This window comes from Cetorhinus maximus, chromosome 28 (assembly GCF_964194155.1).
Source record: "Cetorhinus maximus chromosome 28, sCetMax3.hap1.1, whole genome shotgun sequence".
Classification (NCBI taxonomy): domain Eukaryota; kingdom Metazoa; phylum Chordata; class Chondrichthyes; order Lamniformes; family Cetorhinidae; genus Cetorhinus; species Cetorhinus maximus.
This window is the reverse complement of record NC_135906.1, coordinates 13400414-13426294: the sequence shown is the minus strand read 5'-3', so window position 1 is coordinate 13426294 and position 25881 is coordinate 13400414. Positions and strand designations below refer to the sequence as shown.

Sequence of the window (25881 nt, the reverse complement as noted above, 5' to 3'; positions counted from 1 at the left end):
TTCCATCCCGGGAGCGATGATTCCCACCATGGGCGGGACTGCAAAATACTGGCCCACTAACTTATCATCGATTGTTGTAAAAACCCATCTGGTTCACTAATGCCCCTTTAGGGAAGGAAATCTGCCCTCCTTACCCGTTCTGGCCTACACGTGCCTCCAGACCCACAGTAATGCAGCTGACTCTTAACTGCCCCCTGAAATGGTCTAGCAAGCCACTCAGTTCAAGGGCAATTAGGGGTGGGTAACAAACGCTGGCCTTGCCAGTGATGCCCACATCCCCCTGAAAGGATAAAGAAAAACGTTGCTGTTATTCTCTGGGCAAAGCCTATCGTAATTTCTACAAATTAGGTCTCTCACGAACTTGTTCTAAAGTAGAATGAGTGCATGATGTGATTTGTTTAATGAAGGTTATACTCCGTTAATGTCTCACTCAATCTCTCTCGAAATGAAGAAAGGTTTGCGTTTGTTCAACATCTTTCAGAACCCATGGAGATCCCAAAGCATTTTACAGCCATTACAGTGCTTTTAAAGTGCAGTGCAGCCAAACTGCTCACAGCAGTGGTCATGAGCAGAGAGTCTGCTTTTAGGTGTTGTTGGCGGAGGGATAAATGTTGGCTAGGACACAGCGAGAGATTTTTTTACAAATATATTTTTCTTTTCCCACCTATTTTTATATTTATTTCGATCTATTGTTTCACTTCCACCTTTTAGCCCATTTCGATCCCTTCTCCCCACCCCACCCCCACTAGGGCCATCTGCCACTAGCTTGTCCTGCTTTCTACCCTTAATGTCCCCATGAGCACATCGTTTAGATAATATCACCACCGTCAACACCCCTTTGTCCTTTTGTCTATGACATCTTTGGCTGTATCTTCTTGGCCTCCACCTATCACTGGTCCTCTATCGAGCTCTACCTGTCCCATCCACCCCCTCTACCAGCTTATATTTTATCTCATATCTATATTTTTTAGTTCTGATGAAGGGTCGTACGGACTTGAAACGTCAACTGTATCCCTCTCCGCAGATGCTGCCAGACCTGCTGAGTTTTTCCAGGTATTTTTGTTTTTACTCAAAATAATGCCTTGGTTTTGTATCTGATCCACTTGATGACACCCTGGACAGTGCAGTACTGCACTGGTGCATCAGCCTTGCAGCTGCAGGAGAGAGAACAGACAATTGGAAATTGGCAGAATAAAATGTAAAACTCTTACCGACGCATATATCACTGTGATTCAGTCTGGTGCCCCCAGATGATGATATAAAGCCGGGGTTACAGGTGCAGGTATAACTCCCGACTGTGTTGCTACAGGTTGCATTGGAGCCACACCGGTTCTGAAGGCATTCGTCCACGTCTGTAACAGAGGAGTGGATATTATCACACCGTATGCTGCGAGTAACTGACTCCCATCGCTCCTGTGTGTATGTGCGCACAGTACTATATACAGAGTGGTGGATAAAGTCCTTCGGGAACTTTGAACTTTGGGTGTGCACAAGATAGAAGCAAACTGTAAACGGAACGCAAAAGTATAAATCATAAATTTTTTTTTATAATGGTAATATAGTGTTCAGCTTTTAAAATTTTATTTCGAATGGTAACACTGATGAAAATGAAGACAGTAGGAGATGAACTATTGGAAAATCAGATTGAACAATGTAACACAAAAGATGGCAGTCATGTTCAAGCTTAGAAATTCAAACAGCGTTTTCTTAAAACTTAATGAATTATGCTTTCACATGCCATTTACTTCTATCATGTGCACATTCGGAGTTACTAAAGTTGTACCGACCACCGTGGCTGTGGGGTGTTATGGTTCACTCAGGGAGTCCGAGTTGCCATGGCAACATGCCCTTATACATGAGTGTTGTGGCCCGGAGCTGTGGGTGGTGATCTCCAGGTTGGTAATCCCACTGCAGCCACCAGCCTTCCGAGCAGGCATCCTGTACAGCGCCGAAGAATCTTGTCGAAACGGTCCAATAAACATGAGGGACCCCTGGCAATGAGCCCCAGTCAGGGCATTAAGTCTTGGGATAAATCGAGTTAGGATTCAGTTCAGCCTGAATTTTGCCTCTTTCTATTTCCTGGTCGGTTCTGGGACACGAGGGGGGAAAAAAAATCCCCATCACAACCAGGCCAAGAATTCATTAACACAAGATAACACAATCCCGCTCCAAAAACATGACCACAAAGCCAAGGCTGACATGTGACACTGTGATACTCCTTTGCAGGGGGACTCTTTGTAGAGGTGCCACCTTTTGGGACCGCTGTTAAACTGAGGCCTCAGGGTAGACAATAAAGATCCTGGGAGGAATCTTCCGGCCCCGCCAGTCTCAGGGATCGTCTGGCCCTGCCGAAAGTCAACGGGGGCCAGAAAATCCTGACCCCTATTTCAAAGAAGAGCAGAGGAGTTTCTCTCCAGTGTTTTTTTAAAAATTCATTCACGGGATGTGGGGGTCGCTGGCTGGGCCAGCATTTATTGCCCATCCCTCGTTACCCTTGAGAAGGTGGCAGTGAGCTGTCTTCTTGAACCGCTGCAGTCCCTGTGGTGTAGGTAGACCCACAGTGCTGTTAGGGAGGGAGTTCCAGGCTTTTGACCCTTTTGACTCTTCCTCCCCTATTCCTCTCTCTCCCCCCCATCTCCTCTCTCTCCTCCCCATCTCCTCTCTCTTCCTCCTGCCCTCAATATTTTTCCTGCGAGCAACATCACTTAAAAAAACAAGCTCTCTGGTCATTAGTTCAATGCTGTTTGTGGAATCTTGCTATGTGCAAATTTGTGTTTCCTACAATACAACAGTGACGACACTGCCAAAGTTATTATCATGAGCTGTAAAACACTCTGGGATGTCCTAAAGGTGTGAAAAGCGCTCATTCAATACACTTCTTTCTCCTTGAGGGAAAAATTAGTCAATTTTTGACGTTGATATACTCTTCTGTTAGGTCAGCCAGTCTTTTCAAATAGGAGTTATTTAAAGGAGATCTGTAGTTGATAACCTGCTACTTGAGCATCTTTGATTTGCAGCTGCGAGCATTTTGCAAATAACTTTAAGAACTTAGCGTGTTAATGGGTGTTTGTGGTGTGATTATTTTACCACATATGCGTCAGCTATGGCTCAATGGGTAGCAATCTCGCCCCTGAATCAGAAAGTTCTGGGTTCCGCTTTCTGTACTCTTAGCACGGTTGCTGGCTCCTCCTTTGGGTGACCTGTCTAGCTAGACTGTCGTCTTAGTCTGCTACATGCTTTAAATAGTTTTGCTGACAAAAGGACATTTTTGGTCGAAGATCACTCATCATCGGGACAATGCGCAAGAAAATACCAATCTCAGGGGAAACAACATGTTTATACAGTGTGAGAAGAGACTGGCAGATCGTATCAAACAGCAGCCAGGATTTTATGGCCCCACCTCGGCGTATCTCCCCCCAGCTGATGCAGCGAGCCATTTAAATCTCCATTCAGTCCGGCGAGACTGTAATATCCTGCCAGGTGGGAGGAGCAGTAAAATCCTGGCTGGCATGTTCCTTCCACTGATTGCAACGGGCAAGGTACGGACTGTACCCAACCAGCCCGTGCTTGCAAAACTCAAAACGCAGTGTCCAGCATTAGATAGGATTCTGCAATTGCTAAATAACCCTCAGTGTGCTAACAATTATGCTGACAACCAATTTAAGATTGTCAGTTGGGGTGCATCTGCGTGTACTGGTACATATATTAACACACGGGGCCCGGTTCTTTGCAGACAGAAAGAACACGAACACACATTGGGCCTGTTTCAGCTAAACAAAATAAGTGACAGCCTTTCGCCGGTTCACTCCTCAGGGCAATGTCTTGACCGCTCAGAGTTAAGCTGCCTGGTTTAAATGTCAAACAACGCTTGGCAGTTAACTGTCAATCACCATCAGCTGGTGCATTCTCCATGGCAATGCCTCTACCAATCAGAGTCCACATGCCAACCAATCAGCATTTTCTTCTCATACAGTATAAATATGTTGTTTCCCCTGACACTGGTATTTTCTTGCAAATTGTCCCGATGAGTGCAAGATGAAAAGCTTTGACAAAAAATGTCTCTTTTCTCAGCAATACTCAAGTTCTGCACTACCAAATGACTATTTAAACTAGTTTGTTAACACTATATATGATAGGAGACACATACCTAGTCTAAAACCTGAGTACCGAGTGGTCCATCCTCTCTCTTGGGACTCTAGCACATGACTAGTGATGTCACTGACAGCTCATAATCTACACCACTCATCAGCATATTTATTTTATTAAACCATTACACTGCAGGTTCATGTTCTGTTCAAAAGATTTGAGCTCAATATCTAGGCTGACACTTACAGTGCAGTACTGAAGGAGTTTTTTATAATTCTTTCACAGGGTGTGTGGCTGGGCCAGCATTTATTGTCCATCCCTAGTTGCCCTCGAGAAGGTGGTGGTGAGCTGCCTTCTTGACCTGCTCCAGTCCATGTGGTGTTGGTACACCCACAGTGCCATTCGGGAGGGAGTTTCAGGATTTTGACCCAGCGACAGTGAAAGAACAGCAATATAATTCCAAGTCAGGATGGTATGTGGCTTGGAGGGGAACACAGATGCTCCCACGTGTCTACTGCTCTTATCATTCCAGCTGGTAGAGATCGCCAATCTGGAAGGTGCTGTCGAAGGAGCCTTTTATTCCGGTGCAGACACAATGGGCCAAGAGACCTCTTTCTGTGCTTTCTGTGATTCTAAGTTGCTGCAGTGCATCTTGTAGATGGTACACACTGTGCATCGATGATGGAGGAAGTGAATGTTGAAGGTGGTGGATGGGATGCCAATCAAGCGGGCTGCTTTGTCCTGGAAGGTGTCAAGCTTCTTGAGTGTTGTTGGAGCTGCACTCATCCAGGTAAGTGGGGAGTATTCCATCACACTCTTGACTTGTGCCTTGTAGATGGTGGACAGGCTTTGGGGAGTCAGGAGGTGAGTTACTCGCTGCAGGATTCCCAGCCTCTGACCTGCACAATATCAAAGGTCCCACCATTTTCACGTGTCATTAAACTGAGGCCCGTGGGTGGATGTAAAGCACCTGATTATAAAGATGAGCAGGGGGTGTTCTCACTCTTGTCCTGACTTGTATTTACCTCTCAATCCATTTTAAACATTCATTCACAGGGGATGACAAAGCTTTCGTTTATTGTTGTTAAACTAGTGGCTTGCTAGGCCTTTTTTACCCCTTACTATTCTTTCATGGGATGAGGATGTCACTGGCAATGTCAGCATTTATTTCCCATCCCTAATTTCCCCCACAAGTGTGGCTTGCTAGACCATTTGAGAGGACAGTTAAGAGTCAACCACATTTCTGTGGGTCTGGGGTCACATGTAGGCCAGACCGGGTGAGGGTGGCAGATTTCCTTCCCTAAGCGTTAGTGAACCAGGTGGGTTTTTACAACAATCGATGATACTTTCATGGTCACCATTACTGAGACTTGCTTTCAATTCCAGGTTTGTTAATTAAATTTAAATTCCACCAGCTACTATGGTGGGATTTGAACCCATGCCCCCAGAGCACAATCCTGGGTTTCAGGATTACTAATCCAGTGCATTACCACTATGCCACAATACTGCTGTGTTTTAGAATTGCAGATAAGCCGGAACACTAACAGTTTCTCCCCTGAAGGACATTTGTGAACCAGATGGGTTTATTATGATAATCTTGCAGATCCATGGCCACAATACCAACTTTTTATTTATTAAAATTATATTTAAATTTCCCAGTTGCCGTGGTGCAATTTAAACTCATCTCTAGATCATTAGTCCAGACCGCTAGAGTACTAACCCAGCAATTTAACCGGTATGTCACTGCCCCCAACCTGCAGTGACTACCCTTCAATGTCAAATGCTTTGGGATTGTTAGGGAAATTTTATAAATGCAAGTATTTTTTTCCTTGTTTCCTTTCTACCTGCCCTTACCCATTGCCCTCGGAGAAAGCCCCTGCACGTTAAGGATAAGAATAATGACGAGGATGGAGGAGGACAATTGCTGGGGAAGAAAATTCTCAAATGGTGAGATTTAAGAGAAATATCTGCTTGCAAATGTTCCTCAAGATTAGATCTGGGCACAGTGAAATTAGACAGAGATGGCATGACACCACATAACAGAAAGCAACACTGAAGCTGTTTTGAACAGTCAAATATTTAGAAGTGACTCATTCATGTGAAGTCACGGTCGCTAATTCATTCTAGGCTAAATAACGCTTTCCCTTGTTGAATAACTCATTAAAAAATACTGTCACAGAATCTCCTGGTCACATTGTTTTGCCCCCAAAGATTTGGGCCCAAGAAAGAACCTACATGATGCTTTTACCTTTACATCCCTTGCTGTAACCAGTAAAATTGGTTTCCCCAGATGATCGGGCAAATCCTTTGTGGCATTTACAGTAGTAACTCCCCTCAGTGTTGTGACAGGTTGCATCACTTCCACATATTGTTGAAGTCGTCTCACACTCATTATAATCTGTAAGAAAATATATAGAAACATTGAATAATCTTAATTTTCAAAGACTTGTTTTTTTTTTCATTGAGTGATATGATGCCTGTAACCGTTGCCTGGTTAAGAGTATGGTGTTCTACACTGTGTGACTCCAGTGGACACCAGGCATAAATGAAAGAAAGACTTAGATTTGTAGGGTGTCTTTCACAGCCTAAGAAGTGCTTTATGGCCAACAAAGGACTTTTGAAGTGTAGTCACTGTTGTAATGTGGGAAAAGAGGCAGCCGACTTGTGCACAACAAGCTCCCACAGCCAGCGATGTGATAAAGGCCAGGCGACCTGCCTTTTGGAGTTCACTGAGGGATAAACATTGACACTGGGGAGAACTCTTGAATGTGGGTACAAATGTAGCAAGGTGAAACAGTTTAGGGGCAGTGTTCCAGAGTGTGAGGCAAGATAGGTGAAGACTCGCTCATTGACAGTGGGGATGGGGACGTAGTGGCAGGCTAAGGGTGGAAGAAGGTGGGGCTGATCAGAGTTCCAGACAGAGAAGAAGGGATGAAGCCGTCAGGTGATTTGCGTGGATGAGGATGATGATTTTGAGACTGATATGTTGAGGGACAGGAGCTGGTTCAGGCCATCGAGGACAAAGGCGGCAAATGAGAAGGATGATGTGTAACATGGGGATTGGGTGAAGTATGTGTATGGTGGAACCAGGGAGATGCACCAGGAGAGATTTGGAGAAGTTGGAAAAGAGGTATGAATGGAGTGCTCTAGGCTGGCAGTCAAGCAGCCAGAATGTGAGGCTGTGTGTATTGATCCATATTACACAATCACACAAAATCGAGATCCACCTCAATGCCTTTGGTTTGGCTGACACTGAGCAGCAATAACGTTTGACAATTAACAGTCGTTGTACAATCAAGGGCAGATAAAATGGATACTATCTACTTTAGTAGTAAGTCTATCCCAGACCTACATGGGGCAGACATGTAGATGAAAGATAGAAGGGAGCCAAGGATGAGAGCTTGGTGTCCATGTGTGCGCAGGAGATGAAACCCTTGCTGGAGATGGGCCGTTTCCCATGGCATAGGTAGAAATGGAAGAACGTAAGGATGGTGCCAAGGACGCAGTCCGTTGAGTAGAAGTAATTGATCAGAATAGTGCCGTTGACTATGGCCGGGACTTTCTGGATCGGTCGTGGGTGGGGCCCTCCGCGGGTGAGGTGGTGCCCCAGCCGGAAGACCATTGACCTGCGGCAGGACCGGAAGATCCCGGCAGCGGGCGGGAGCGGAAAATCCCGCCTTAATGTCACAAACCACAGACAGATTGAGGAGGATGAGGAAGGATAACGGACTGCAAACGGCCACACAGAATGCGGTTGGTAACTTTGACCAAGACAGTCACATTGCTGGGAGTGAAACAGATGCCCGATTGGGCAAACTCAAAATGGGCAGTGCTGGGCACTGAGTTGGGAGAGAATGATTCATTCCAGACTTTTAGGGAAGGTGAGGCAAGGGATGTGAGCCAATAGCTTGAGACAACAGAAGGCTGTGTAGGATTTTAAAGGGAAGGTTAATTATAGTGGATTCAATGGGGAGGAACAGTGCTTGAGGAGAGGGAGTGGGTAATGAGATTGGTGAGTATTAAAGCAAGGAGCAGCAGTTGGACTACAGGAGACGGGTGAAGGGAGCAAGCGAGTCTCATTGAGAAGATGCACTGTTGAAGGCTGGAGTGTTGATCAAGGAGAAAATGTTACATATTGCGACTAGTGCTAAAGCTGAAAATCGACAATGAAGAACGCGCTGCAGACATCAATATTGCTTAAGACCAATGCCCAGTTTGTAATTGCATTTACCTTTACAGTATGACACGCGGTGACCAGCAAAAGAATGATCTCCGGAATCTGAGTAAAAGCCTTTAACACAAGTACAGGAAAAGCTCCCATTGCTGTTACGACAGTATGCATTGGCTCCACATGGGTCTGAGAGACACTCGTCAACATCTGCAATATAAGAAAAGTGATAAGCACGATGGTGCATTGTGTCCAACGCTAGCCGCATAATTTGGACCTGGGTTCAAATCCAACCCTCACTTATAAACAATTACCTGTGCGGTGTAAATACATTTCTTCCGTGAAATGAGGTTTGAGTTGCCTTAACTTATATCCTAATGGGAAAACACCCACAAACAAATCCGCACAAAGCTGACCCTTAAGTAGCAAACTTTCACTGAAAAACTTAAATTAAAAACGACATACCTCTTACCTTTAGATGTTGCATCTGATTAATTACTTCGTAAATAAGTTTAACTTGTCATTTTAGCCTGAATGTCGCATTCTCAAAATGTAATATTTTGCACCTTTAAGATAGGGGAGGTGGAGGGCATTGTTCGAAAAGGCTTTCTGAATGTGGGGCCAGATGTAGCAAGGTTTAGGGATAGTGTTTTAGAGCGGGGGCAAGGCTCCTTCATTGGCAGTGGGGCTGGAAGGAGGTAGGAATACATAGTAGACTAAAGATGGAAGAGCAGAGACATGCGGCTGGTGAAAGCCATTATGATAGAATGGAATGAAGTGTTAGAGAGATACGTGCAGATGCGGATGGGAATTTTCTAAGTGTCCTGTTATCACATCCTTTATAATAGACTCTAGCATTTTCCCGAAGACTGTTGTTAGGCTAACCAGCCTGTTATTCCCTATTTTCTCCCTCCCTCCTTTCTGAAATAGTGGGGTTACATTTGCCGCCCTCCAATCTGCTGGTACCGTTCCAGAATTTTGGAAGATGACAACCAACGCATTCCACTATTTTCATGGCCACCTCCTTTAGTACACTGGGATGTAAATTATCAGGATGTAGATTACCTGGGGATTTATTGGCTTTCAGTCTCATTAATTTCTCCAGCACATCTTTTTAGTAATTCTAATTTCCTTCAATTCCTCCTTCTCTCTAGACCTTTGGTTCCCTAATATTTCTGGGAAGTTATTTGTGTCTTCCTCCTTGAAAACAGAACTAAAGTAGTTGTTTAATTGCTCTGACATTTCCTTGTTCTCTATTATAAATTCTACAGTTTCAGACTGTAAGGGACTTACATTTGTCTTCACTAATCTTTTTCTTTTTACATTCTTATAAAAGTTTTACAGTCTGTTTTTATGTTCCATGCAAGTTTGTTCTCATAATTAATTTTTCCCCTCTTAATCAATCTCTTGGTCCTCCTTTGCTGAATTTTAAACTGCTCCCAATCCTTAGGCTTGCTACCTTTTCATTCCTCTTTGGATCTAGTACTATCCTTAATTTATTTTGTTAGCCATGGTGGGCCACTCATCCTGTTGTGTTTTTGCTCTAGAAAGGAATGTACAACTGTTGCAATGCATATATTGGCTCCTTAAATATCAATCATTGCCTATCCACCATCATGCCTTACAATGAAGTTCCCCAATCTATCTTAGCCAACTCATGCCTCATACGGTTGTAGATTCCTTTGTTTAGATTTAGGACCATAAACATTGAATGGATTTGAATAGGGAGTGGTGGGAGAAGTGAGTTGGGTGACAGTGATTAATTTCAGACTTTGGGGACATAGTGGCAAGGTGGTAATGTCACTGGGCCAGTAATACAGAGGCCCAGATTAATGCTCAGGCATTGCTCATTCCAATTGAAAGCTAGTCTCAGTGTTGGCGATCATAAATCACCATCAATTGTTGTAAAAACCTTCCATGGCCTTTAGGGAAGGAAATTTGCCGCCCTTACCTAGTTTGGTCTCCATGTGACTCCAGACCCACAACAATGTGGCTGACTCTAAAATGGCCTGGCAAGCCACTCAGTTCAAGAGCAAAGGGGGATGGGCAACAACTGCCAGCCTTGCCAGTGATAACCAAATGAAAGAATAAAGAACTCTTAGAGAAGGTGCAATTGAAGATGGACCAATAGTTGGAGACAAAAGAAGGGTTTAATGGTAGGCTTTTAATTGATTTTAGCAACCTTGTTGGGGATGAACAGTGCATGGGGAGAGGGACTGAGTAAGAATATTGGCAAACACTAGTCCAGAGAGCAGCAATTGAATTACGGGAGATGAACTGAGATGATTGAAATGTGAGTCTCAATGATAAGTTGCATCTGTTGAGGGCTGAGCTGATGATAATGGAGAAATTGTAGAATATTGTGGGACAAGCACTAAAGCAGAGAGGGAGCATTGAAGAGAAAACAGTATTGCTTCAGACCAAGGCCAAGTCTGTCATTTTGCTCACCCCAACAGTAGGGTTTGGCTTGACCAGTTAACTCATGATCTCTGGAATCTGAGGAAAATCCTATTTCACAAGTACAGGAATAACTCCCTTCGGTGTTGTGACATTGGCCATTGGGCCCACATGAATTAGTAAGGCACTCGTCCTCATCTGAAATACAAGAGTAACAAAAACAGGGAATAAGTGGTGGTTCAATGTGCCAGACACCTGCCCCATACCCTTGGGGCCATAGATCAAGTCTAGTGCATACTCATGGAGGAACAATTGCCTTTTCTTGATAGAAATAAAGGCCTTCCATGGACTGAGTTGGAATCAACATAACTTCGACCCTGAGGGGCAATGACCCACAGACAATTGTCTCACCAAAGTGACCCCTCGAATGGCAAATTCACACAGTAAAGGCAACAGATGGTTAGGGTTTGAAATTGAAAACCTCACATCACTAAACTTTATAGACTGCTCCTGATTGATTGCCTTGTAAATAAATTTAACTTGCCGCGTTAGCCTGAATGTGACACTCTGACAGTGTGACATTCCAACTTTAAGAGTGGCGAAGAAGGAGTCGGAATCTTTAGAAAGATATAGCAAGGTTCAGAACTCTGTTCCAGAGTGTGGGGCAACATGGACCAAGACTCTTACATTGAAGGTGAAGCTGGAGGGAGATGGGAACATCTAGTAGACAAGAGATAGCAGAGCAGAGATACAGGGAGTTATGTGTAGGTGCAGATGGGGATTCTGAAATTAATAACCTGAGGAATAGGAGCTGCTCTCAAAGATTGAGAACACTAGGAGCAGTTGAGAGCAGTTGCGGTGAGCGGTGTAGGTGCAGTTTGTATATGGTGGGATTTGGTTGACCAATGAGGAGAAATTTTGAAAAGATGGCAGAGATATGATCGAGGCCTTTGGAGCTGGGGAAATACCAAGTTGAGGGAGTTTTCACAGGTGGATGTAGATGAACTGGGTAAAAACCTGATGGGGATTTGAAGCATGGTTGAGACTCAAGTAGGCAGGACGAACATATGAACATGCAAAATAGGAGCTTGCTCTGCCATTTAATGAGATCATGGCTGATTTGTTTGTGTTTCGAATTCCACATTCCCATCGACCCCCGATAACCTTTGATTACCTTGCCAACAAGAATCTATCTCCCTCTGCCTTTAAAATATCCAATGACCCTGCCTCTGAGGCAGAGACTTCCAAAGTTGCACAACCCTCTGTGAGAAAAAAATTCTCCTCATCTCTGTCCTAAAAGGGCGACCCCTAATTTTAAAACAGTCCTGGACTCACCCACACGAGGAAACATCCTTTCCATGTCCACCTTGTCAATACCGTTCAGGATCTTGTATACTTGTCACCCTCACTTTTCTAAACTCCAATGGAAACACGCCCAGTCTGTCCAACCTTTCCTCATAAGACAACCCACTCATTCCAGGTATCAATCTAGTAAACCTTCTCTGAACCACCTTGAACACGTTTACATCCTTCCTTAAATAAGGAGACCAAAACCACACGCAGTATTCGAGGTGCGGTCTCACCAATGCCCTGTGTAACTGAAGCATAACATCCTTCAATCCCTCTTGTAATAAAGGATAGCATCCCATTAGCCTTCTTAGTTACTTGCTGTACCTGCATACTAACTTCTTGTGACTCAGGGAAGGTGATGGTGTATTGGTGTTGTTGCCAGACGAGTAATCCAGAGACCCAGGGCAATACCTGGGGTTTGAATCCCACCACGGCAAATGGTGGAATTTGAATTCAATAAAAGCCTGGAATCAAAAGTTTGACAATGACCATGAAACCGTTGTCGATTAACGCAATCCTTACCAGGCCTGGCCTAGGACTCCAGACCCACAGCAATGTGGTTGACTTTTAGATGGCCTAGCAAGCCACTCAGTTGGAATAAACCGCTACAAAGTCACAAAATGGAATGAAACCGGATGGACCACCCGGCATCGACCTAGGCACCGGAAAAGACAATGGCAATCGCAGCCCTGTCGACCCTGCAAATTCAGGAGGGAGTTGCCCTGGGAGTCCTCAACTTTGACTCGGGACTCCATGAAGTCTCACGGCATCTGCCCAAACACAGGCAAGGAAATTTCCTGCTGTCTACCACATACTGCCCTCTCTCAGCTGATGATTCAGTGCTCCTCCATGTTGTATATCACTTGAAGGAAGCACTGAGGGTGGCAAGGGTGCAGAATGTACTCTGGGTGGGAGACTTCAGTGTCAAAAAGAGTGGCTCGGTAGCACCACTACTGACTGAGCTGGCTGAGTCCTAAAGGACTTAGCGGCTAGACTGGGTCTGCGGCAGGTGGTGAGGGAACCAACACGAGGGGAAAAACATACTTGACCTCATCCTCACCAACCTGCCTGTCACAGATGCATCTGTCCATGACAGTATCGGTAGGAGTGACCTCCACGCAGTCGTTGAGACAAAGTCCCGCCTTCACATTGAGGATACCCTCCATCGTGTTATATGGCACTACCACCATGCGAAATGGGATAGATTTTGAACAGATCTAGCAACTCAAAACTGGGCATCCATGAGGCGCTGTGGGCCATCAGCAGCAGCAGATTTGTACATGACCACAACCTTTAACCTCATGGCCCAGCATATCCCCCACTCTACCATTGCCATCAAGCCAGGGGATCAACCCTGGTTCAATGAAGAGTGCAGGAGGGCATGCCAGGAGCAGCACCAGGCCCACCTAAAAATGAGATGTCTACTTGGTGAAGCTGTAACACAGGGCTACATGCATGCCAAACAGCATAAGCAGTAAGCAATAGACAGAGCTAAGCGATCCCACAACCAACAGATCAGATCTAAGCTCAGCAGTCCTGCCACATCCAGTCATGAATGGTGGGGGACAATTAGCTAACTCACTGGAGGAGGAGGCTTCACAAATATCCCCATCTTCAATGATGGAGGAGCCCAGCACATCAGTGCAAAACATAAGGCTACAATCTTCTTTGCTACAATCTTCAGCTAGAAGCGCTGAGTGGATGATCCATCTCGGCCTCCTCCGGAGGTCCCCAGCATCACTGATGCCAGTCTTCAGCCAATTCAATTCACTCCGCATGATACCAAGAAACTGCTGAAGGCACTGGATACTGCAAAGGCTATGGGCCCTGACAATATTCCGGCAATAGTACTGAAGACTTGTGCTCCAGAACTTGCCGTGCCCCTAGCCAAGCTGTTCCAGTACAGCTACAACACTGGCATCTACCTGGCTATGTGGAAAATTGTCTAGGTATGTCCTGTACACAAAAAGCAAGACAAATCCAACCCGGCCAATTACCTCCCCTTCAGTCTACTCTCCATCATCAGTAAAGTAATGGAAGGGGTCATCAACAGTGCTATCAAGCGGCACGTGCTAAGCAATAACATGGTCACTGATGCCCAGTTTGGGTTCCACAAGGGCCACTCAGCTCCTGACCTCATTACAGCCTTGCTTCAAATATAGACAAAAAAATTAAACTCCCGAGGAGAGGTGAGAGTGACTGCCCCTGACATCAAGGCAGCATTTGACAGAGTGTGGCATCAAGGAGCCCTGGCAAAACTGGAGTCAATGGGAATCAGGGGGAAAACTCTCCACTGGTTGGAGTCATACCTAGCACAAAGGAAGATGGTTGTGGTTGTTGGAGGTCAGTCACCTCAGTTCCAGGACATCACCACAGGAGTTCCTCAGGGTAGTGTCCTCGGCCCAACCATCTTCAGCTGCTTCATCAATGACCTTCCTTCCATCATGAGGTCAAAAGTGGGGATGTTCGCTGATGATTGCACAATGTTCAGCACCATTCACAACTCCTCAGATACTGAAGGAATCCATGTCCAAATTCAGCAAGACCTGGACAATATCCAGACTTGGGCTGGCAAGTGGCAAGTAACATTCGCACCAGACAAGTGTCAGGCAATGACCATCTCCAACAAGAGGGAATCCAACTATCGCCCCTTGATGGTTAATGGCATTACCATCACTTAATCCCCCACTATCAATATCCTGGGGTTATCATTGACCAGGAACTGAACTGGGCTAGCCATATAAATACTGTGGTTACAAGAGCAGGTCAGAGACTAGGAATTGTGTGATGAGTAACTCACCTCCTGACCCCCCCAAAGCCTGTCCACCATCTACAATGGCACAAGTCAGGAGTGTGATGGAATACTCCCCACTTGCCTGGATGAGTGCAGCTCCCACAACACTAAAGAAGCTTGACACTACCCAGGACAAAGCAGCCCACTTGATTGGCACCACATCCACAACATTCACTCTCCCCACCACTGATGCACAGTAGCAGCAGTGTGTATCATCTACATGATGAACTGCAGGGATTCACCAACGCTCCATCGACAGCACCATCCAAACCATGGCCATTACCATCTAGAAGGACAAAGGCAGCAGATAGATGGGAACACCACCACCTGGAAATCCCCCTCCGAGTCACTCACCATACTGACTTGGAAATATATCGCCATTCCTTCACTGTCGCTGGGTCAAAAACCTGGAACTCCTTTCCTAACAGCACTGTGGGTGTACCTACACCACATGGGCTGGCGTGGTTCAAGAAGGCAGCTCACCACCACCTTCTCAAGGGCAATTAGAGATGGGCAATAAATGCTGGCCCAGCCAGCGAAACCCACATCTCATGAATGAATAAAAAAAACATGCACTAGAACACCGAGATCCCTCTGCACCTAGGAATTCTGAGGCCATTTTCTGCCTAATTAATTCTCTCCCTTTTTACCCTTCCTGCCAGAGTGAACGACTTCACATTTTTCCACATTATACTCCATCTGTCAGATTTTGCCCACTCACTCAACCTATCTATATGTATCTGCAACCTCCTTATGTCCTCTTCACAACATACTTTCCTACCTATCTTTGTGTCATCTAGATATTTAGCTACCATGCCTTTGCTCCCCTCATCTAAGTCATTGATATAAATAGTAAAAAGTTGAGGACCCCTGCAGGACTCCACTCGTCACATCCTGCTGATCAGAAAAAGACCCATTTATGCATACTCTCTGTTTTCTGCCAGCCAGCCAATCTCCTAGTAATATGTTACCCCTGAGGTACACTTAGGTTGTATATATTCAGCTTGAGCTTAAGTAGGAAAGGAATGGGATCATAGCCTAAGGTGCCATAAATTTGGCATGAGGCAAACACAATGGGAAAGACCCTGTCTTGATACAATGGTGTAAAATGGATAATCGTGCATTGGCAACCAGTTTTACATCTCTCCTGATTTATAATTCCATCGCAGTCAATAGAAGTGTGAATTGGAAGAGATGTAAGATGGACATCTGATTCACTATCACCCATAAAACACTGTCATACAATGTCACTAATTTACTCTAATGCCTTTGGTCTTGCTGATGCAGAGCAGCAATGATGTTTGACAATTAAACAAAGGGCACAACAGAGGTTTTGCAACCGTGAGTGTTGATGGACAGGTAAAACTGGATATAAACAGCAAGCATAGTGAAGTTTAACCCATGATTACAGACCATTTGGCTGGGTGGCCAGTGTGTGGATGAGAATTATGAGGGATCGAAGGATGAAAGCTTTGGTGGTGACCATTGAGCACTGGAGGAGAGATCCTAGCAGGAGAGGCACTGCCTCCCTTGAGAAAGGAGCAAAGTGACGCTAGTAACAAGGAGGTGGACTATATGGGGTCGAAGCAATCACTCAGGAGAGCGTAGTTGGCTGTTCCAAAAATCTCAGACGGACTGAGGAAGACAAGGAAGGCTGACGGACTGTAAACAGTCCCACCAAATGTGGTTGGTACATAACTTTGACCCGTGGCAGTCACCGTGCTAGAATTGGGACAGGAGCCAGATTGAATGGATTTGAATGGGGAGTGGTGGGAGAGGTGAGCACTGAAGTGACTCATTCCACCGAGAGATTCATTGAAGTGGAGGTGGGATTGGAACTGAGTCAATAGTTGGAGACAAAAGAAGGGTTTCAGGGTAGACGTTAAGGATAGATTGACTAGTCAGCTTCGATGGGGAAGAACAGTACTCAAAGGGAAGGGGTGGATAATGATAAATGGTCAGGATTGAAGGAAGGAGTCATTATTAAGCTACAGGCGATGAACTGAGATGGGTGAACAGAGCAAATATTGAGTCTCATTGAGAAGATGCGTCTGTTGAGGGGTGGGATGATGATGATAAAGGAAAAACTGTAGCATATTGTGGGAGCAGACTTCAAGAAAGAAGTGAGCAATGAAAACATAAATATTACTTCAGAACAATGTCAAGTCTCTAATTGTATTCACCTCTACAGTGGGACTCAGCTTCACCAGCGAATTTATAATTTCCGGAATCTGGGTAAAATCCTTTAGCGCAAGTACAGTAAAAACTCCCTTCAGTGTTGTGACAGAATGCAGTGGGCCCACATGGACCAGAGTCACACTCGTTCGTATCTGCAAAATAAGAATGATGAGCTTGGGATAACTGGTGGTGCAGTGGGTTCTTTGCTAGCCTTTCAGACGGGAACTATGTTCAAATCTGGTCGGCACTAGTGACAGTTGCTTCTGTTTGCTACATGTCCTTCATGAAATGACTAAATAATCTCAACCTAGGTTGTGCTGGGCAAATAAGAAACTCTGATAGGGAAGCCAAATGATGATTAGAATTGGAAATTAAACATTTCACACCACTGCGTAATCTTCAGAGGTTGCTTCTGTATAATTGCATTGCAGTTAAATCCAACTGGTTATGTTAGCCTGAACCGAACATTCTGACTGTACAATATTTAGCACCTCGAAAGGTAGACAGGTGAGGATGGTGGTCATTAAACCTAATGTCACATTATACTGTAATATGAAGTTCAGTCTGCATTTAGAAATTACTTTCTTCACTTAGTGTAAATGTATTTTATGAAATCCCAGGTCATACTGTCATTATGGGATTTCTGAAATACCACATGAATAGCATTCATTTCCGCACCTGATTTGATTACTGTGGAATATAGGATTACACGTCTGTGCTCAAAACTATTGAACATCGATCCTGGCAATGGCTGGGGTGAAATCAAAGGCTCTTTGGAAGCTGCATCCACCACAACTTTCAGGCAGTGTATTCCAGATCGTAGCAACTTGCTGCGTAACATAAGTTTCTCCTCATCTTGTCTCTGGTTCTTTTGCCAATGCCCTTTAATCTGTGTGCCCTGGTTACGGGCCAACCTGTCAGTGGAAGTAGATTCTCCTTATTTTCTCTATCAGAGCCGTTCACAATGTTAACTAACGTAGCTGTAGCTGAGGCAATATCTAAAGCAAAACCTAAACCATAAAATCTAGTCCTGCTCCTGAAAGTCTTGATCCCTGTACTGTCTGTAGGTCAACCAACATGCAACTTACAATGGTTACAATTCCCAGTAGTTCCTGATACAAGTCTCTCACAGGAAGTCCAGTTCAAATATTCATTTGGGGTGACAGAACTTGAGTATTGCTGAAATAAGTGACATGTCAAAGCTTTGCGTCTTGCACTTATCAGGACACTTCACAAGAATACCAATACAAGGGGAAAACAACAATTTATACTGTATGTGAAGAGAGTGCTGATTGGTTGGCAAGTGAACTCTGGTATTCTTGTGGAGTGTCCTGATGAGTGCAAGGTGAAAAGCTTCAACATGTGTCTTTTTTCAGCAATACTCGAGTCCAGTTCGGTTCAGGGTTTCTCCTAGGTTGTAATATCTCCTCACTGCCTGAGTAAGTTTATCGATTTGGCTTTTTCCCATAACATAGCAAATTGTCCCCTAGGCCGTCTCCGAGATCCGATCTCAGCTTTGTAATTATACTGACCTCGGCAAAAGGACACACTTGTACCATTGAGAAGTTGGTTGAAAGCTGAGGCAAAACCATGCTGGCAGCTGCAGTGAAACCCTCCAATGCTGTTGTGGCAGGTTGAATAGGGTCCACATGGACTAGTGAGGCACTCGTCCTCATCTGCAATGGACAGAAAATGTCATCAGGAAAGGGGGGGAACTGGATACACAGGTGGCATTTTAATGTTGTATTCCAACTCGAGCCTGATCGATGGGATTAAGGGTCAACCCCGCCCCATCCTCAGAATTGTTAGGAGCAGGAAGAGGCCATTGAGCACAGGAAAGGTGGAGGTCAGGTGGATGAAAGTCATCTGAGAGAATGAGATCATTTTTTGCAGGTCAAGTTCATCTACTGTAGCCCGTAGCTCTGCGCATACTCCCTCTTCAGATAACAGAGAGAATTTGACTGTTACCTGAAAAGGAAGAATGTGCGGGGTTATGGGGAGAAGGCAGGAGAGTGGCACTATGTAAATTTTATTTTTTTTAAAACAAATATTCTTTATTCATAAAATATCTGAAAGAACATTACAAAACATTTCTAAATCGCCATCCCAAAAAGTACAATCAGATGCAACTTTTACGCATGGATCACGAGGTGCTTCAATACAATCAATGAATATTACAATCATTTCAATATGGTCATTACAGACAGTCAGACAGTGCAATGGTATTGGAGTTATCAACATACATCATGTTGCACTCTGACGTGCTTCAAAACAATTATAATACAATTAGTGTTCAATGCAGACATTCATTGTGAGCCGTACAGCCCGAGGGGTCTATACAATTCCCATCCCCTCGGTGCACTATAGCAGAAAGGTCTTACACAGTGACCTTTCCCCATTGCGCCTTTGCGGCGGCTGCCCCAAGCTTTAGTGCGTCCCTCAGCACGTAGTCCTGGACCTTGGAATGTGCCAGTCTGCAACACTCGGTCGGGGACAACTCTTTGCGCTGGAAGACCAACAAGTTTCGGGCAGACCAAAGAGCGTCTTTCACCGAGTTGATGATCCTCCAGCTGCAGTTAATGTTTGTCTCGGTGTGTGTCCCTGGGAACAGCCCGTAGAGCACAGAGTCCTGTGTCACAGAACTGCTCGGGATGAACCTCGACAGAAACCACTGCATCTCTCTCCAGACCTTCTTTGCAAAAGCACAATCTACAAGGAGGTGAACAACGGTCTCTTCCCCACCACAGCCACCTCGAGGGCAACGTGCGGAGGGGGTGAGACTCCTGGCGTGTTGGAAGGATCTGACGGGGAGGGCCTTTCTCACCACCAGCCAAGCCACGTCTTGGCGCTAGGTAAATTGCTCATAAGGAGAACAGAAGCTCTCATGACAGGCCAAATGGCCTCCTTCTGTGCTGTAACAACCCTGATTCTACCCACCTATGCCATTAATCTCCTCTCTCTCTCTCTCCCCAGATAACCATCACATCTCTCTGTGAATCCATTTACAGGGCCTTCCCCTGTAACTTCTCATTTAACTCTACAATCCTTTAAATGAAGTAATTCAACTTCTCTTCCTGTTTTTTGCTTTGCTTTCTAGTTTGCATATGCCCCGTCGCTATTTGAATCCTTCCCAATAGGGAAGTGACTGTTCCTTGATCAGCTTTGTCAGAAATCTTGGTTCTTGTCACAATCGCCTCGTTGGTGAAAGAAAAGCCACAATTTCCTCATTTTTCTTTCCCCTTTCAGAGCTCACTTTCTGGCTGCCATTTTCTTTTTCAATATTTCTTTATTTTGCTTTTTTTTAAAAAAAAATGACCGGTCTTCCTCCTTTTCCCTCCCGTCGACTTGTGGCTTTCCTTTAACCTCGCCGTTACAGGAATACTGGAATCACTGGCAATCCAGCATTAGCACTTCAGCACCCTCCGTTACACCAGGTGAGTCTGGTGAGTCTTGCTCTTCAGGAAAACCCAAGCGAAGTAAAACTGTGGGTTCAATCTCAAACCTCTAAGGCAAGGCCTTATCTACTCAGGATCGTGTTTCAATAAAAAGCCACATCCTGTTGGAATAACCTGATTAAAAAAAAAATCGAAACCTAGAACGACGGCCAGAACATTGCACCCGTCAGGCGGGCGCGTGTCCGACCCGAACGAGTGTAAAATGACATCGGGCGAGCGTCCCGATATTTCAGGTTGGCAGGCGTGCATGGGAGTTGGCAGCACGCCCGGCAACAATTAACAGGCCCATTAAGGCCCTCGAAGGCCTAATCGAACTAAATTTTTCGCTGCCTGTCCAACCCTCACGGTTGGCGGGGGCGGGCGAAAAGGCCAAGCGGCCTTTGGGTTTTTTTTAGGAGACCCCATCGACGGGCGGGATGAGGTTTCGATCCGCCATTTTAAAAAAAAAAGATAAAAACATTTTCAAGCTAATTCCTAACGTGCCCCCCTGCCCCCTGCTCCTGGGACAGGGTCACAAGGAGGGGGCATTGCTTTTAAAATTTTTCAAATTCTTTCCCTTTTTTCCCCCCATTCACCTTCATCTCCCCCGAGGCAGCCCTCTGCACCTCGGGGAGCTTTTCCCCGCTCGGGCTTGTGCGCGTGCACGAACCTCCGTGCCCACCCTCTTCCTCCTCCTTCCCCCCCCACCGCCCCCCCCAGCCACTCCACATAGGCAGCGCTGAGGGCGTTAAGGCCCGCCTTAGCGTGAAATCGTGGTCGCAGCCCGATTGAGGGTGGCGGTTGGCATCCCCCTCACTCCCGCCCGAAGAGGGCAAAACCCTGGCCCATGTTTAAGCAAAGGTTAAAGACAATAAAAACTAGAAAGGAGGATAAAGGGCAAGAGCTGAAGCTGTAAGGAGATGCAGGATAAGCACTGAAGATGAACCGTTTCAGTATGATAGTCAAATGTTTAAAAGTAAACGTCACACTCACCGACACATGTTCCGTTGCTGTTGCTTGTGTACCCGTATCCGCACGTCTGACCCTTGACATACTGATCGCAAGAGAAAGAGAGATAAACCACTAGGAAGAAGAACAAACAGTCATGTTGCACCTTTTGTTGATATAATTTGTATTGCCAAGAAAACAGGTGGAACTGGTGGTTTCTGATGAAATCACCTCGACTTCACTCACTCACTCACTCACTCACTCACTCACTCACTCACTCACTCACTCACTCACTCACTCACTCACTCACTTTGTGAGCTAGGCCCTCCCTCCAGGGATGAGGGAACAGGGGGTCAGAACTGTTTCCGGTTCCCAGGATGGTGGCCGGGGGTTGCTGGGGAGGGTGTGGGGTGGGGGGGTGGGGGGGCATGCCCTTGGGACTTTGACTGGGGTGGTCCCCTTAGTCGGCATGGAGTCAGGTTCCCCGCCCTGGTTGAGGGCGGCAGGCGGGCTCTCCAAGCCGGACGGCCGGTCTGAGGCCTTCGGACTGGAGAGGAGCAGCGGCCCCGCGGTAAAGGGTAAGAGAACTGAGAGGGCGTTTTTTTTTAAAAAAAAAGTTTAAATAAAAAGTAAATACAGCTGTCGGGATGTCACTATGTGGGGCGGGCATGGGTGGAGGGGAAAAGGGTGGGGTGACCCACCTTAGGGTGGCCATTGGCTGCAGAACTCACCCAGGCAAGCGGTGGAGTGCGGGGATGGTGGTGGGGGTGGGGTGCGGGGATGGTGGTGGGGTGCAGGGATGGTGGTGGTGGGGTGCGGGGATAGTGGTGGTGGGTTGTGGGGATGGCGGTGGTGGGGTGCGGGGATGGTGGTGAGGTGCGGGGATGGTGGTGGTGGGGTGCGGGGATGGTGGTGGGGTGTGGGGATGGCGGTGGTGGGGTGCGGGGATGGTGGGGGTGGGATGCGGGGTTGGCGGTGGGGTGCGGGGATGGTGGTGGGGTGCGGGGATGGTTGTGGGGTGCGGGAATGGTGGGGGTGGGGTGCGGGGATGGTGGTGGTGGGGTGCGGGGATGGTGGTGGGGGTGGGGTGCGGGGATGGTGGTGGTGGGGTGTGGGGATGGTGGTGGTGGGGTGTGGGGATGGTGGTGTTGGGGTGCGGGGATGGGGGTGGGGTGCGGGGGTGGTGGTGGGGTGCGGGGATGGTGGTGGTGGGGTGCGGGGATGGTGGTGGGGTGCGGGGATGGTGGTGGTGGGGTGCGGGGATGGGGGTGGGGTGCGGGGATGGTGGTGGGGGTGGGGTGCGGGGATGGTGGTGGTGGGGTGCGGGGATGGTAGTGGGGGTTGGGGTGCAGGGATGGTGGGGGTGGGGTGTGGGGATGGTGGTGGGGGTGGAGTGCGGGGATGGTGGTGGTGGGGTGCGGGGATGGTGGTGGTGGGGTGCGGGGATGGGGGTGGGGTGCGGGAATGGTGGTGGGGTGCGGGGATGGTGGCGGTGGGGTGCGGGGATGGCGGTGGTGGGGTGCGGGGATGGTGGTGGTGGGGTGCGGGGATGGTGGTGGTGGGGTGCGGGGATGGGGGTGGGGTGCGGGAATGGTGGTGGGGTGCGGGGATGGTGGCGGTGGTGTGCGGGGATGGCGGTGGTGGGGTGCGGGGATGGTGGTGGGGGTGGGGTGCGGGGATGGTGGGGGTGGGGTGCGGGGATGGTGGTGGGGGTGGGGTGCGGGGATGGTGGTGGTGGGGTGCGGGAATGGTGGTGGTGGGGTGCGGGGATGGTGGGGGTGTGGTGCGGGGATGGTGGTGGGGGTGGGGTGCGGGGATGGTGGGGGTGGTGTGCGGGGATGGTGGTGGGGGTGGGGTGCGGGGATGGTGGGGGTGGGGTGCGGGGATGGTGGGGGTGTGGTGCGGGGATGGTGGTGGGGGTGGGGTGCGGGGATGGTGGGGGTGGGGTGCGGGGATGGTGGTGGGGGTGGGGTGCGGGGATGGTGGTGGTGGGGTGCGGGAATGGTGGTGGTGGGTGCGGGAATGGTGGTGGTGGGGTGCGGGGATGGTGGGGGTGGGGTGTGGGGATGGTGGTGGGGGTGGGGTGCGGGGATGGTGGTGGGGTGCGGGGATGGTGGGGGTGTGGTGCGGGGATGGTGGGGGTGGGGTGTGGGGATGGTGGTGGGGGTGGGGTGCAGGGATGGTGGGGGTGGGGTGCGGGGATGGTGGGGGTGGGGTGCGGGGATGGTGGTGGGGGTGGGGTGCGGGGATGGTGGTGGTGGGGTGCGGGGATGGTGGTGGTGGGGTGCGGGAATGGTGGTGGTGGGTGCGGGAATGGTGGTGGTGGGGTGCGGGGATGGTGGGGGTGGGGTGTGGGGATGGTGGTGGGGGTGGGGTGCGGGGATGGTGGTGGGGTGCGGGGATGGTGGGGGTGTGGTGCGGGGATGGTGGGGGTGGGGTGTGGGGATGGTGGTGGGGGTGGGGTGCAGGGATGGTGGGGGTGGGGTGTGGGGATGGTGGTGGGGGTGGGGTGCAGGGATGGTGGGGGTGGGGTGTTGGGATGGTGGTGGGGATGGTGGTGGGGGTGGGGTGCAGGGATGGTGGGGGTGGGGTGTTGGGATGGTGGTGGGGATGGTGGTGGGGGTGGGGTGCAGGGATGGTGGGGGTGGGGTGTGGGGATGGTGGTGGGGGTGGGGTGCAGGGATGGTGGGGGTGGGGTGTTGGGATGGTGGTGGGGATGGTGGTGGGGGTGGGGTGCAGGGATGGTGGGGGTGGGGTGTTGGGATGGTGGTGGGGATGGTGGTGGGGGTGGGGTGCAGGGATGGTGGGGGTGGGGTGTTGGGATGGTGGTGGGGATGGTGGTGGGGGTGGGGTGCAGGGATGGTGGGGGTGGGGTGTGGGGATGGTGGTGGGGGTGGGGTGCAGGGATGGTGGGGGTGGGGTGTTGGGATGGTGGTGGGGATGGTGGTGGGGGTGGGGTGCAGGGATGGTGGGGGTGGGGTGTGGGGATGGTGGTGGGGATGGTGGTGGGGGTGGGGTGCAGGGATGGTGGGGGTGGGGTGTTGGGATGGTGGTGGTGTGGGGGTGGGGCCTCTAGGCCTGTCTGGAGCACGGAATCCCGGCCTGCAGCTGGATGCCTGATTCCGGCCCAGTTAAACTGTCTCCGCCCCCATTGGGTAAACTGGAAACTGAGAGGGAAATGGCCGTGGGCCTCCTTTTAAATGTGGTTAACAAGGTCTCTTGACCGGCTGCCCACCTCTCGGGAGAGGGCAGCCCCCCTCTCGGCCCGGAACCCACCTCGGTAAAAATGGCGGGCGCTGGGTCAGGAAACCAGCACTGCCGGCCGGCGCTCCTATGTTTTGGGCCCCAAAATCTATCCCCCCCCCCAAAAAAAAACATAGTTCTCACGAAAGTTCATCAAACTGAAAGGTTATAACTCTGCCTCTCTTTCCACAGGTGCTGCCTAACCTGCTGAGTGTATCCAACATTCTCTGCTTTTATTTCGGACTTCCGGCGTCTGCAGGGTTTTGCTTTCGTTCGGGGTGACGCCACGGGCCCTACATTAGTCTTCTAGCTTGACACAATGAGCTAAACCTGCAGGACAGGTGTCGCCTCGCGAGGGGAGGAGCTAAGTTAATATTCCAGGCGTCAAGGCCGCACCTTGTATCGCAGGCGCGAGACCCACTCCTGACGGCGGGATTGGCCCGATCGAGCTTCGAGAAAGACTTGCGTTTATGTAGCGCCTATCAGGCCTCAGGATGTGCGGAAACCCTTTGCAGCCAATTAAGCACTTATTGAAGTGTAGTCGTCATGGTTTTAATTTAGGAAACATGGCAGCCAGTGCAGACACTGCAAGATCCCACAAACAGCCAAGTAACCATGACCATCTTGTAGTGATGTAGGTCGAATATTGGCCTCGCTACAATGAGAACACTCCCACATTCTTCTTTCATTTGGTCTACCTGAGAGGGCAGATGGGGTATTGGCCCAACATCTCATCTGAGAGATGACAGTGTCGCACTCCCTCAGTACTGCACCTGACAGCGTGAGTGTGGATTTTGTGCTTAAATCTCAGGAACATGGGACTTGGGCCTTCTGGACTGAGAGGCTTCTTACTGAGGTAAGGCTGATAATGGAGAATAGGTATGGTGTGCTGACCTCTTGGAGAGATGCACTTGATTTTGCGACTTGATGAGAATGCTTGCTTAGCTTGCAGTAGCTTCAAATTAAGTTGACGAATTGAAACATTATTCTTCTAAAGGGACGTGGGTGTCACTGGCAAGGCCAGCATTTGTTGCCCATCCCTAACCTAACTGCCCTTGATCTGAGTGGTTTGCTAGGCCATTTCGGAGGGGAGTTAAGAGTCAAACTGCATTGCTGTGGGACATGTAGGCCAGACCAGGTAAGGGTGGTAGATTTCCATCCCTAAAGTAGGTCAGATAGGCTTTTAACAACAACCAGTGATAGATGTCATGGCTACCATTACTGAGACGAGCTATATATTTCAGATTTACACATTCCACCAGCTATAGGGGTGAGATTTGAAC

General features: G+C 48.3%; 1 protein-coding gene across 1 annotated transcript in view; it reads right to left on the bottom strand.

Annotated features, from left to right (window-relative positions):
- Positions 1–25881, bottom strand: part of LOC144668810 (adhesion G protein-coupled receptor E3-like) — a 92995-nt gene that overhangs the window by 39679 nt on the left and 27435 nt on the right. The window contains exons 2-6 of the mRNA XM_078531184.1: positions 21401–21490; positions 18506–18649; positions 8318–8464; positions 6335–6484; positions 1212–1352 (exon numbers count right to left, since the gene is read on the bottom strand). Coding sequence (XP_078387310.1) covers positions 1212–1352; positions 6335–6484; positions 8318–8464; positions 18506–18649; positions 21401–21490 — 672 coding nt within the window. The remainder of the gene's footprint in view (positions 1–1211; positions 1353–6334; positions 6485–8317; positions 8465–18505; positions 18650–21400; positions 21491–25881) is intronic.